A 14,480-nucleotide genomic window follows, 5' to 3' on the forward strand; every position below is an offset into this window, starting at 1 on the left:
GGGGAAGAATCCCATCTGCATTGACTTTGCTCAAGCCATTCAAAGTCTTAAACACCTCAATCAGATCACCTAGCAAGTGCCTAGTCTTGAGATGCTGCAATGTGCAGAACTGAAGCTTTTCTTGATAAGAGCACCCCTTTGTTCTCCTCACTAGTCCCAATGCCCTTATCTGTACCCATTCCAACAGCTCTACACCCTTCCTAAAATGAGGCCTCCAGACCTGTTGCTTTGTTTATTGTTTTCATTAAAGTAAAAATTAATATCTCATCAGTCTCTAAGGATCTGCTGTAAATTTGATTAGAGAAACATAGATGGGATGAGAAAGCTATTTGTCATTCTCTCAAGTATAAAGGGCATTCAATGATAAGGTGTTTTACTGAGTTGAGTTTGCCAGTTGCTACACAGTGAAGGATCATCCTTCAACTGAGTAGGTAACTATGAGTTAGGTGGGTATGCCCAATCTGCAATCTAGCAAGGTGCCTCTGTAGCCAGGTGGGCAGGAGCAGCAGTGTGTAGCACACGCTTCTTGATTAGACCGGGGTTCAAGCCCATGACCACCAAATACGGAGGATGCGGAAAGGTCAGGGAATGACCACCGCATATCCCCAGGGCAACATGGCCTTAGTTGCTAATGCTCCTAAAAATCAAATAACAAAATAAATAACATGCAATCTAACAAGTACGACTTCTTCCTTTCTATTTCCCTCTTAGGCTTGATGGCCACTGCTTGTGATCATTTTTAATCTGAAACAGTTTATTGGTATTGGTTTTGTTATTTCTGGCACAAGGGCTACTTAAGCCATATTGCATTTATCAATGTGATGGAGGTCACGCATGGTAACTGTAAGGACAGTTAGAAAAGACCATAAAGATGTTGGCACATAACAGCCACTGCTGCTAAAGCACCAGAAAAATCCAATCCACTTCATATAGATGTATTCATTTTAGGAAGCAGAAAAATTTGAGGAGATTTGCATCATTACCTATAATATAGCCAAGTGTCAAAGGTTCTTCAAGATTTTGGAGAAAACTAAAAGCTTTTTGGGCGTGAGTGTATAATGCACATTCAATAAGAATGGGCTTCATTGTGAACAGAGAGTTGCAGTGTGTGTACTGTGGAGGATCATTTCCTGTGAGAAGAAATAGATGGGTGAGCTCACTGTGACCGATTGTGCTCTGGTTAGGATGACTTCCTTTCTGTTTGCACAGAAGCTGAAAGTCCATAACTGCAGTTCAGGTTTTATTTGACAGAGTTTATTATTATTATTATTATTATTATTATTATTAGCCATATGGTACAAGGAAGCCTGAGGCTTATGCTGCACCAGCCAAAAAAAAAAAAATTCCCGAGTTACCCCCTGTGTGTGTGTGTGTGTGTGTGTGTGTGTGTGTGTGTGTGTGTGTGTGTGTGTGTGTGTGTGTGTGTGTGTGTGTGTGTGTGTGTGTGTGAGAGAGAGAGAGAAGTAGAAAGGCATCACCAAGAAAGAGAAGAATGATGATATCCAGCTCAGGACCCTAGGTTTGCCAAGCCCATACTCACCAGATGTGAGCCCCCGGGGTATTATGTATTTGAGCTTGTCATAGAATGTGTCCATTGTTCCCTACATACTCTTTGTAGTCAAGATATGGGACATAATTAAGAGGCCTCTTTAGCCGAGTGTTCAGGAGCAGGAGTGCAGCACCACACACTCTTTCAGTAGACCGGTGTTCAAGCCCTAGACTGCTAAATATGGTCAATCTGTCAACAGATTGACTGGACCAGTGTGGCAGATTATGACCCATTTCACTCAACATGAATTGTTGAGGCTTTCATTCTGCAGTGGATTGACAATGGCTGCTGTTTATCTTTTTTATTGGGTACAAGGTTATCCATGTGTAGCACAAGATTTTGTAGCCCCACTGAACGCTAAGTTTTTATTTATATTTAGCTGTTCTATTGACTTAATTGTCATATTAAATTATTTTCTATAAGTAGCTTTATAGTCCTAGTCAAGCTCCTTGGTTTATTTTGAATTTAGAAGCGATTCTGAAAGACAATACTTAGTGTCCATAGGTTTTACCGTTCATAACTTATCACCATTGTTATAGTATTTTAGATTGATAGGGAGTAGTGTAATGCATATCCTGAACTTGATAGTGTAAGGTTTAATGTAAAACTAGATAGAGAAATAAGTAGCACTGTATTAGAAATCTGTTAGCTTAGTATAGTATTATCAATTAATCAGTAAAATTTATTAATCTTATTAAATTTCACTGTTAATTAAATTTTACTTAAAAGGAATCATGACCCAGACTAGAGCAGCAAAGCAACATGCAGAGATTATGGAAATTATGTGGCTAGGGTGAAAACCAAATGGGGCAATTCTCTAACACATCACAGTCTAAAAAAATGTGTGAAATATGAAATGTTTGTGGACCTTTTTAGAACAGGACATGATCTAGCCAAGCAGGATGTCTTTGTGTGTGCTAGGTGCAGAGACTGAAGAATTATGCGGCAACTCAGCATTCTGATGCGTGGCTATGAGAGTTTGAGCTGTAGAATAGATGCTCTCAAATAAATTAATATGAGCGGGGGCCCATAAAGCTCTCAGCTGCCGAACTCAATGCCAGAGCTCACTCCTGTGCATCAGGCAACATAGCAGAAATCTCCAAGGCAGAATGTGTGCTGGTCCAACAGGAGCTAGTTATTGTTGGTGACTATTGTCAGGGAGATGGGGAATATATAATGCAAAAAGGATAGGTGGAACAGGACCAGGGAGAAAGGTGACTACAGTGGTCTCAGACAGTTTTTAAATACTATACAGTGGGATCAACTGATGATGTTAAAAACAGAAAATTCTAAGTGGGAAGCCTTTGAGGAATTAATCTTGGAAGCTATTAGGCTTTTCTTACCAACTAAGAAATACTGTTTAAGATTTAAATCTAAATTGATGTCAGATGAACAATTAAGGCTCGTGGCAGAGAAGAAAAATGAGTGGAAGCATAAAAATTATCAGGTAACACAGAAGCCTATGGCATATATAAGCTAGTCTGTAATCACAAAAGAGGTTAGGTAAGCAAAGGCTGATCCAGTTATATTGAAGGAGGCAGTGAGGGAAGTAAACAAACCCTTAGCCATAATTATGAGAGCATCCTTAGATTCAGGAGGTCCCCATGGACTGGAGATGTGCAAATGTATTCCCAATTCACAAAAAGGGAGTTCAAAGAGTGACACAAATAATTATAGACCAGTTAATTTAACTTCTGTTCTGGAGAAAATAATGGAGTCACTGGTTAAAGAGGTGATGCAGGATCACACAGACAAGACTGCAGTAATAGTTAGACACAGCATGGGTTTGTTAAGGGGAAGTCTTCTCTGACCAATTTGATTGGATACTATGAAGTGGTCAGAAAGGAACTGAATGCAAAAAATAATTTTGGTATCATATACTTGAATTTCAGGAAAGCTTTAGATACTGTTGCACATGGAAGATTGCTGTACAGTATAGGGGCAAGTTGCTGCAATGGAAAAAGGGATGGTTGAGCAGGAGACGGCAGAGAGTGGTAATAAACGGATGCTGCTCTATGTGGACTAATCTCATTAGTGGAGTCCCCCTAATGAGATATACATTGATAAATGCACAAAACTGTTGTTTTGTGTATTTATCAATGATATCGATGAAGGTATGTCAGGTTTAATGTCCAAGTTTGCAGATGTTACAAAGGTTGGCAGGGTTGTTAATGACAGTAAAGACTGTATGCTACTGCAACAAGATCTAGAAAAGTTAGGCAGATGAACTGAGAAATGGCAACTGAAGTTTAACATTGACAAATGCAAAGTACTGCATATAAGTAGCAGTAACCCAAGAGAAACATACCAACTGTGTGGTACTATACTCAGGGAAGTGGAGAATGAAAAAGACATGGGGGTAATTATGCAGTCAGGTATGAAGTTCTCTGAGTAGTGCAGATGGGTTGCCAGAGCGGGTCATGGAGTTTTGTCAATGATTTATATAGGAATTTTACTAGTAGAGTCAAGGAGGTGATTATCCCTTTATATAAGGCAATGGTCAGGCCACACCTTGAGTACAGGTCTGGAGGCATCATTTTAGGAAGGATGTAGAGTTGCTAGAACAAGTACAACACAGAAGGGCAACAAGACTGGTGAGAGAAACCAGATTAGTGGTTTAAGGTGCGCTTACCAAGAGAGGCATAAGTTCTGCAAGTTGCAGCTGGAGATTAGGCACCTGTGAGGTGATCTGATTGAAGTATATAAGGTCCTGAATGGTTTGACCAGGCTGAAAGCTGATGGGATACTACCGCTTGTTCAGATTAAGAACCTGAGGTGGCATAGATTCAAATTGAGGAAAGACAGTTGTAGAATAGATGTGTGAAGTTTGCCTTTAGCCAGTGGGTAGTTGATTGCTGGAACAGACTTCCATTTGTTGTTAATAGCTTAAATAAATTTAAGGCTGAACTAGACAAACATCTAGGGTGATCAGATGGGTGAAATGGGAAAGTTTATTTTTTTTTTTTTTGGCTGAGGCTGTATAAGCTTGCTTTCTTGCATCATATGCCTCAACTAATGCTAATCCGAATAATATGGCAATTTTGTGTTGGACAGATGTTTAGTGGCATACTCTCTGCACATTCATTTCCTGATATCCCAGCATGGCCTGGGATCCAACAGACAATGCATATCCAGAAACTCCAATAACTGCTGGAGTTTCTGGATATGCATCTGTTTGGATTTTATGTATTTTATTAAAGGATGTTTATGTGAGAAAGTATTTTGTAAAGCTCTAAGCACACTGTGTGAGTCCATGTATATCATGCTTTTTTTGAATGGATAGATTGTGAATATTTTTAGCGCCAACCTGATGGCACATAATTTGGCTGTATATCTGTTGCATTCAGTGGGAAGTGATATGGAATTTTATGAGAGAAGATGGCTGTAGCATCCACTCCGCTGTTAGATTCTGACCCATCAATATATACACTGAAAGGACAGAATTCATGGGATACCTGGTTCTTTGGCAATGCAATGTTGTCACCCCTCTCGCTATTGGATGCACCCACCACTTGGCAGGTATATAGGTACACTGCATCACTGCATTCATGTAGATGATAATTCAATGTCAGTATGGATAAACATTGTGAGTTAACCTACTTTGAAAGAGATAGTGGGTGCCTGATGCATGGGTCACTATTGTGGAGGTAGTACAAAAATTCACTATCCCCATTTGACAGTATCAAGAGTGTATCAGGAATACGCCATTTCCAGAATAACATCTCATCGTGGATGGAGAAATGTGGTCGATGAATGTGGCCATCAATGTCTGTCTCACATTGTTTCAGCCAACCGGAGAGTGACAGTGGCATAAATCACCACTGGGTTTCAACAAGGGAGGTGCCAGAAATGTCTCCACCAAGACCATCAGGCGATCATTAGCCGCAACAGGTTATGGGAGCTGCCGACCCACCAGAGTCCCATCGCTAACACCACGACACAGGACTGTATGCCTCAACTGTGTGAAAGAACACCAGTACTGGACCTTGGATGATTGGAGACAGGTCTCCCGGTCCAATGAGTCCCATTTCCAGTTATTTAGAGCGGACAGGAGGTGCATATCTCGAGGGAACCACACGAAGCTATGCACCTGTCATGTCAACGAGGAACTGTTGGCAGGTGGCTGGTTCGTAATGGTCTGGGGCATGTTCAACTGCCACACATTGGGACTTCTGGTACGTCTAGATGCATCTCTGAAAGGTCCAGGTTAAGTGTCAATCCTTGCAGAACATCTGCATCCATTCATGATCATCGTGCACCCACAGGATAATGGTCGCTTCCAGCAGGATGTGCTTCCCCACAGAGTCATGGTGACTAGAACATGGTTTTAAGAGCATTCTGCAGATTTTACCATCATGGAATGGCCTCTTCATCTGATATGAATCCTGTGAAGCATCTTCGGGATGTTGTGGAAAGGTCCATTTGATTTTTGGATCCTCCTCCCAGGAAAGCGATGGAATTATGGACAGCAGTGCAGCAAGCATGAATGGAAATACCTGTGGAACGCTTTCGTGAACTAGTTGACTCAATGCCTTGCTGCATGAATGCCCTTATCTGGGTGAAATGTGGGCCCACCTGTTACTAGGTATTAGTATTAGTAATGGCCGCATGGTGCAAGAAAGCCTATGGCTTATGCTGCACCGGCCAAAAAAAAAAAAAAAAGAGAAAAACCCCGAATAAACAATGATAAAAAAAAAAAAAATAGAATAAAATAAATAAATAATAATAATTAGTAAAAGAAAAGGAAATTAAACCTATCATTCTATGCGCTTCCCTGACCCGAAGGTACTATCCAGATGACTTTTGAATTTCCCCAAACTGTCAGCCTTTACCACCCATGTAGGCAACTTATTCCAGTAATTTATAACTCGTTGGCTAAAATAAAACTTCCTGCAGTCCAATCAAAACATTTCCCCCCCATAACTTGAATTTATGTTCCCTAGTTCTAGCATAATTTATAACCATGAAAATTCCGTCCTCATTCATTTTACTGATGTCTCTCACAGCCTTAAACACCTCAATCAAATCTCCTCTAAGGTGTCTAGTTTCCAAACTCTGCAACCCACATATTCGAAGTCTTTCTTCATATGGACACCCTTTTGCTGGTCTCACCAGGCGAGTTACTGGTCTTTGCACCCTTTCAAGAAGCTCGATGTCTTTCTTTAGGTGCGGTCTCCATACTTGAACACAGCATTCCAAGTGTGGTCTAACAAAAGCCTTATATAATGGGATTATCACGTCCCTATCTCTACTTGCAAAAGTTCGATAGATCATCGATAGGACACCATGGGCCTTCCTTGCAACCTGTTTACAATGCTCAGAGAATTTCATGTCTGACCGTATCGTAACACCCAAGTTCCTTTCCTCCAGTACTGGGTTTAGTTAAACTCCACCAAGTGAATAAGTTATTTTTGGATTACTGTTTCCCAGGTGTAATACCTTACACTTTGTTGGATTAAAGCATAGCTACCATTTTTCTGACTATTCCTGAAGTATATCTAGGTCTCTCGGAAGAAGCTCAGCTTGACAGTGATCATTAACTACTCTACCAATTTTCACATCATCTGTAAATTTAGACATCAAGCCCTCTATCCCTTCATCAATATTGTTTATGAAAATTAAAAACAACAGTGGTCCTAATACTGATCCTTGAGGAACCCCACTTCTTATATCAACCCAATCTGAGGAATAGCCATTTATCACCACCCTCTGCCCTGAAGCCATCCTGCTATCCATCTAAGGATTTTCCCAGTGATTCCAACCTGTTCCAGCTTATAAAGCAACCGCTCATGTGGAACTGAGTCAAAAGCTTTGCTGAAATCTAAATAAACAATGTCGAAATTATTCCCTAAATCCGGCTCATGAGTGACCCTTTCAAAATAACGAACCAGATTTGTTAAACATGATTTTTCCTTTACAAAACCATGCTGAGTATTCTTGAGAATTTCAATTCGATCCAAATGATCCTGAATTCCACCCTTGATCATTGCCTCCATGATTTTTCCCTACCACTGAAGTCAGACTGACAGGTTGATAATTTCCCACTTCACTCTTATAGCCACCCTTAAGCATTGGAGATACATTGGCACTTTTCCAATCCAAGGGAATCTCCCCAGAATCTAGTGATGCTTGCATAATTAGCCTCAATGGTTCAATGCACTCACTTGCCGTCTCCCTTAAGATTATAGGGTATATTCCTTCAACTCCAGGAGCCTTACTGGCCTGTAGGCTTGAAAGTTTTTTCATTAAATAATCTTGTGAAATTTCAATAATAATTAATTACATATTTTTCAACTTTGCTCCCACAATTTCCCATTGCCACAAAAGGTTTTTCATTTGTAAATATCGATGCAAAATAACTGTTGAGTTCATCTGCAATGGCAGCTGGTGTATTTAATACTATCCCCTTTCCCTTACGTAAAGGTCCGATCTGGTTTGTCCTGCTCTTCTTGGCATTTATATGTGTGAAGAATTCCTTATACCCACTCTTTGCTCTGTTTGCTAGTGATTTCTCATAAACTGCCTTTGCCTGTCGAACCTTTTCTGTGGCTCTTTTACAGATCATCTTGTAGCTGTTATAGGCTTCAGTACTTTTTATTGCTCTTTAACGTTTCCATGCCACCTTTTTCTGCTCAAGTAATGTGGCAACTTCACTATTCATCCAACTTGGAACCTTCCTCATGGAGTATTTTTTTAATGGTATATACGCATTCAAGGCATCTGTGATTAATGTTTTAAAAGCATACCACAGTCCAAATGTATCCATTCTCTGCGCAATATCTACCCAGTTAATAGAGACCATGTAGTACCTTAAGGCATCATAATTTCCTTTTCTGAAATTAAAACACATTCCTTTGCCTTTTACTGCTGCTACCTCTCTCATCATCATCCACCGTAGAACTCCGTGATCACTTCCTGCTACTGGTTCCTTTACTGTCAGCCCTGTTATGTCATCTGATTCATGAGTGATGATGAGGTCTAGGAATATCTTTTCTCTAGTACTTTCCCTGACATGTTGATACAAATAAGTCATCTAGTTGATTTAAAAATTTTGTTCCCTATGTCGAGTTTCCTTCCCATTTACAGTAATACCCCGAAGTTACGCAATAGGTGGGTCTGACGAAAATCACTTAAGTCGAATTTGCGTAAGTCGGGGTACAACTTTGCATATAAATACATATAAATTTTGTTTAATTGGGCCCAAGGACTAACAAAAACACTAGTTTAGAAGAAAAATATTTAATAAAATTGCAGTTCTTTATACATATTAATACAAAATATGTATTAAAAAAATAAATGAGTTACGTAAAAAAGTTATTTCGATGTTGATGGCTTCATAAAATCTAACAAATTCGTCTGACGACACAGCGCCTTCTTTTTTTCACGCAGAATTTCTTCATAGTAAGCTAATAATTTTTTTATTCCTTGCTTTGTAGCTATAACGCGTTCTTCGTTGGAGTCTATGTTTTCTAAAATTTTTAAGCCCTTTTCAATTGAGCTGAGACCTTTTGTCAAGCTTGCAACTGTCATGTGCTTTTCTGGTGGAACTGGGTCTGAAGTGTCGGATACTTTCAGTGACATTTTGCTCATGCATCTCTATGAGCTCATTCATTGTCAGCTCCTGACTGTGAATCCAACAGCTTGTTGACATTATCACCATTGACTTCCAAATCTAATTGCCTGGCAAGATTAACAACTTCTTCTATCACATGAGCGACATGATCAGTTTCTGGCGTTGTTTTCATCTCGTTTTTGATAAAAAATGGACAAAGTTTCTTCCAGACACCATTCAATGTTTTTTTGTGAATTCCATCCCAAGATTCTTCAATGATTCTTATGGCATCTAAAACATTGAATTGTTTCCAAAAGTCTTTAACAGATATCTCACTATTTTGTCTCATAGCTTCATTCAGATGTGCAAATGAACGCCTCGTGTAGTAGGCCTTGAATGTTTTGATGACTCCTGGTCCATCGATCGAAGCAAGCTGGTTGTGTTTGGAGGCAAAAACACAACTTTCACACGTGGGTCGAAATTAATTAAGGTGGCAGGAGGGTGACCAGGTGCATTGTCAATAAGAAGCATCACTTTAAATGGAATCTGTTTAGACTTGCAATAACGTTCAACTTCGGGTATGAAGTGGTGACCAAACCAGTCCTCAAAAACGGAAGCTGTCACCCAAGCTTTATGATTTGACTTCCAAATCACTGGTAAGCTAATTTTAGATATATTTTTTAAAACTCTTGGGTTTTCGGAGTGATAAATTAAGAGAGGTTTTAACTTGCAGTCACCAGCTGCATTCCCGCCAATCATCACTGTCAATCAGTCTTTGGAAACCTTAAAGCCTGGAAAGATTTTTTCTTCGGGATAACGATGTAATTTCCAACAAAAGCTGAGCACGAATTCGAACGCACACATATAAATACGACAGTTGGAATGCAAATTCTTGTATATGTGTGTAGCTCATGAGGCAGCAAAGTTCATCTTTGCTGCCGCATTCGCTCTCACTCTCCGCCATCGCACCGTATATCGATAGCATATGAAAAACGACCTTGAAGATAGTGGGCAGCAGTGTTGCCAACGAAAAAATCAAGAACAGCGTAACTCCGAGTTTGCATAAGTCGGGGTATTACTGTACTCCAATAAATTAGAGGCAAATTGAAATCACCCATAATAAGACATTGATGCTTACTTGCCCATTCCATTTGCATGTAGAGGCTTTCGTCATAATCTTCACAATCACCTGGTCTGTAGATTACTCCTACTCGCATTATACCTTTGTTCCCAACTATCTCACACCATACAGATTCTATACTAGCATGTGAAATGTCTGAATCCATCATGTCGCACTATCACTCCTATCTACCCTACCTTCCTAAATACATTATAGAAGCCATACTGAAACTCATCATCCCCAATTTCCGGGTGGCACCATGTCTCCGTAAGCCCTATTATGTCCGCGTTAATTGTCTTAACCAGCAGTTCGAATTCGCTCATTTTATTGACCACACTTCTAACATTACTGTATAAACAATTAAGACTTACTGTTCTTGTATATTTAACAACCCTAACACAACCCTTGAAGATTTTTAGGCTCTCTTCCCTGGCATTAGCTACCCGCTCACTTGAAACGTTTCTGTCCCCAGAACATCTAGATAATGTCTAGTTGGGGTAACAGATAAGAACTCTTGAGGTATGTGCAAGAGTTACTTTGACCAATATTATCAGATAAACGCGTGTCAGTATTACCCACATCCCCCCTAACTAGCAGTTTCCCTGAACCTTTAAGGTATCCTCAATAATACTGGCAAAAACTTTTGCACCACCTTTGTTCAAGTGTATCCCGTCTCTACAAAACAAATTCCTTCTACCTACAAGTGTGGGCCAAGCCGATAGAAATTTCCCCCCTAAAGCCTTGCAGAGTCCTTCAAGTCTTGAGTTAATCCACAAGGCTTTTAACATATAATCCCTCCCATCGTGTCTGGGCAGAATTGCAGACACATAGACATTGTGGCCTAGCATGCGGAATTTCCTCAGCATGGTCCTGCATTTTTCCAACAAATCATCAGATCGTGTACGTTTAATATCATTAGTCCCCACATGAATAATAATATTCTCTTTAACCCCCTTAAAATTTGACAATCTGTTGGTGACCTCATTAATAGTTGCTCCTGGCAGACATACCCTGGTTCTACTCCACCTATCCTTATTACAAAAAATATTCCCCGTTTCCCTGACAATGGAGTCTCCTAATAAAACAATGTCCTTTTTAACCAGAGTAGTTTGCACTTGGTTTTTCTGTTTTGACGCCTGAATCAGGTGTGCATCACTTGGTAGATTGCTGGAGTCTTGAGTCCCTGACGAGCCCCCAGATGCATTATTCTTGAGGGCAAGCACCCGTTTCTTCAGGGACTCAAATTGTTCCATCAGTGTACCAAATTGTAATTTAAGATCGGTGCACTCCTTACATTGATCACAAAGAAAAGAATCCCCAGGCGAGCTATGATTAGTCACCAGGTCGACCTTTGAAAACATTCCACAGGTTCCGCAACGGATTAAATCATGACTCACCCATAAATCACCATCGGCTATTTCCGTGTGAGTTACAATACCATGTGACATGTTTAAGGCAGATCTCGTAACTACAATTATAAAATTAGCTAAATATCAATGAAAATTAACTTTAAAAAATTATATCTATAATATTATTAAAATCAGTTTGATTTTAATAATAACAAAATTTTAATAACAAAATAATCCAACAATATCTAAATAAATCAAATATTTAAAAGCACTAATCAACAATCCACTTAACTGAGGAGCCCTGATGAAGCGCATCCACTCACCTCGAATGCCAACACTGGAATATGGGTAGGTAGGCAGGTATCCCATGATTTCTGTCCACCCAGTGTATTTTTCTAAGATGCAGATAATTTTGTGTGTGGACAATATGAAGTTGTATGTTAACATTTGCAAGGGAATGCTTTCCCAGTTTAGGAAATAGCTGTCACAGAATGCTTTAATAGGGTACCATGGAGGATCTAGATTGTAGAAAAAGGTAATCAGTAGGCTACGCTGTCCTGGATTTATTTCTATAGAACATTATGGGTCATTGAACTGTGGATCATTAAATATCAGTCTAATGGGATGGATAGGTAGATTTTGAATTTTTGTTGCATAGTTAAGAAGTAACATCTATCTCCTGAGGCTTAGGGAAAGTTCATGGGGTTCAATATAAAGACTTTGAACTGGCAACGTTCTATAAGTGCCTATGACAATCCTGGGGGCAGAATGTTGATTGGGGCAAATTGTGCTAGCACACTCTCCCTAGCAGAATCACACGCCAGAATCACCCTAGCACTATAATCAAGGCGAGATCTAATTACAAATAATCTATACAAATGAAATAAGGTGTAACGATCTGCACCCTACACAAGGTAGAAGAAATAACTATGAGTATGTTAATTTTTTCTGGAAAGATATCTGTAGATATTTAACGTATTCCAAAAAGTTCAATTTACTATCAAAAATCAAAACAAAGAGGCGAATGCTGTCCACAACTGAGATGGGATGATTTGTTAGTGTAGCTCTGGATCTGGATGCATCTTACATTTGTTACAAAATTGCATGACTCTAGATTTCTGATAAGATAGTCAATATCCATTCTGTTCCATCCATAGCCAAATATTATTAAGATTTGGAGCTGCTGCTCAGTGAAACTCATATTTTGTGAACTGCAAGAAATAGTCAGATCATTGACATAGAGATATGAATTCACAATGTTGGGAATATTTTTGATCACAAGATTCTCTTAATTGCAAACAAGGCGGCACTGAGAATAGAGCCCTGTGGGACTCCTTCTTGTATATATGTTTGTGAGAGGAATTGCTGATATTGAACTTGAAAAGACCTATGCTGAAGGAAATTCTGTATGAAATATGATAGGTGGCCTTTCAGATCAAGGAAATGGAGATCTCTCAGGAATCAAAACACCATGTGGTATCAAAGGCTTTCTCTATATCAAGGCATGACGAGATGCTCATTGCAGATAAATGCATTCCTGATGTTTGTTTCAGCTTTGGCCATGGGATCAAGGGATGCTAGTTATATACAAAATAAGATCTAATTACCAGGCATACATGGAAGAAAGAGAAATGTTATTTTTTCTGACAGTAAGAAAATACTTTATTTAATTCAGAATACACTAAAAATTAGTACTGCCAAAGATTTGAAGTTTCTTTATCATAATAAAAGGCAAGTACTTACTCTTGCATGATTTAAGGATTCTTTATGACGATGATGCCAGTCATTAAAAAGATATTCAACTTCCGTGATTGAGGTACCAAGTTTGGCAGCTTTTAAAATACTAACAAGTTCTTTCTGGGCTGCACAGAGAGAAACATCTTCTGTTGAGGAGATTGTTATATCTTCTAAAAATATTAATGGAATGTTAGCATGTTATTATTTTGAATGTAGAATGTTAGTATGTTAGCAATATTATGCTAATGTACTAATAATATAAAAACAATAATTGTAAACAAAATTTGAAACAATTTTACAAAACATCTAAATGAAAAAGATAGGGAAATCTAGGTCATACATTGACTGCAGATTTAGTGGACATACAAAGGAGATTAGCATTATGATAACTGTTGCTCCTTGTTTCTGGATCATTCAAAAGTTAAATACATTCCTGAGTAAAATAAAATAACCTTAAATGAAGAATGCCAAAAATTTAGAGAGAATTTTAGTGGCAGCTGCAAAAAAATATATATATGGAAATGTCTGTGATGAGATAAAAGTAAGAATAAATTTTTTAAGAAATTTTGGTATACAAAAAAAAACTACTAAATCTTTATATAAAAAAAGGTGAAAGGGGACTAAGATATGTTCAAAACTGACTGAAGAAAATTCTTGTGAAGGTTTTAAAAAATACATGAAAAATAAAATTATCATGAAGGTAAAAATACATCTCATTATCATCATATGATGCAAATGTAAACACATCTAATGTAAACAGATTTATGTTTTCCACAAAATTCAGTCTTGGTGTTATTGTTTACCCTACATTTCAATGATATCATTGGGGCAATTTTAATTAGTAAGCAAAATAATGTATGGAAGCAAAAATTATGCAGCAGTAGCAAAAGCTTTTACCCACTTCATTTTCTCATTCCTTTTAATAATTTGTCAAATTATTAGGAAAATTATTAGAAGGAATGGATAAATGCTGATTAAAAGTTAAAATCCTTACATACAATTAATGTGAAGTTACTTAAATCGTCAAAAAAGAAATTTTCTTGGCAAAACAAATCCTTTGCAGATAGGAAATTAGGAAGCTGCAGATTAACTAAAAATAAATAATCGGAAATGCGGAGTAGGACTAACATTCACAGACCTCTGTAAAAAAAAATTATTAATTTTTATTACTCT

At 38.4% G+C, this 14,480-nt stretch overlaps 1 protein-coding gene across 1 annotated transcript in view; it reads right to left on the reverse strand.

Moving 5' to 3' along the window:
* Positions 1–14,480, reverse strand: part of LOC150081673 (uncharacterized) — a 180,856-nt gene that overhangs the window by 45,155 nt on the left and 121,221 nt on the right. Inside the window, exon 9 of the mRNA XM_090380279.1 lies at positions 13,314–13,477. Coding sequence (XP_090236405.1) covers positions 13,314–13,477 — 164 coding nt within the window. The remainder of the gene's footprint in view (positions 1–13,313; positions 13,478–14,480) is intronic.

Source organism: Mastigoproctus giganteus, chromosome 8, assembly GCF_048544385.1.
Source record: "Mastigoproctus giganteus isolate SK-2022 chromosome 8, ASM4854438v1, whole genome shotgun sequence".
Taxonomy (NCBI): domain Eukaryota; kingdom Metazoa; phylum Arthropoda; class Arachnida; order Uropygi; family Thelyphonidae; genus Mastigoproctus; species Mastigoproctus giganteus.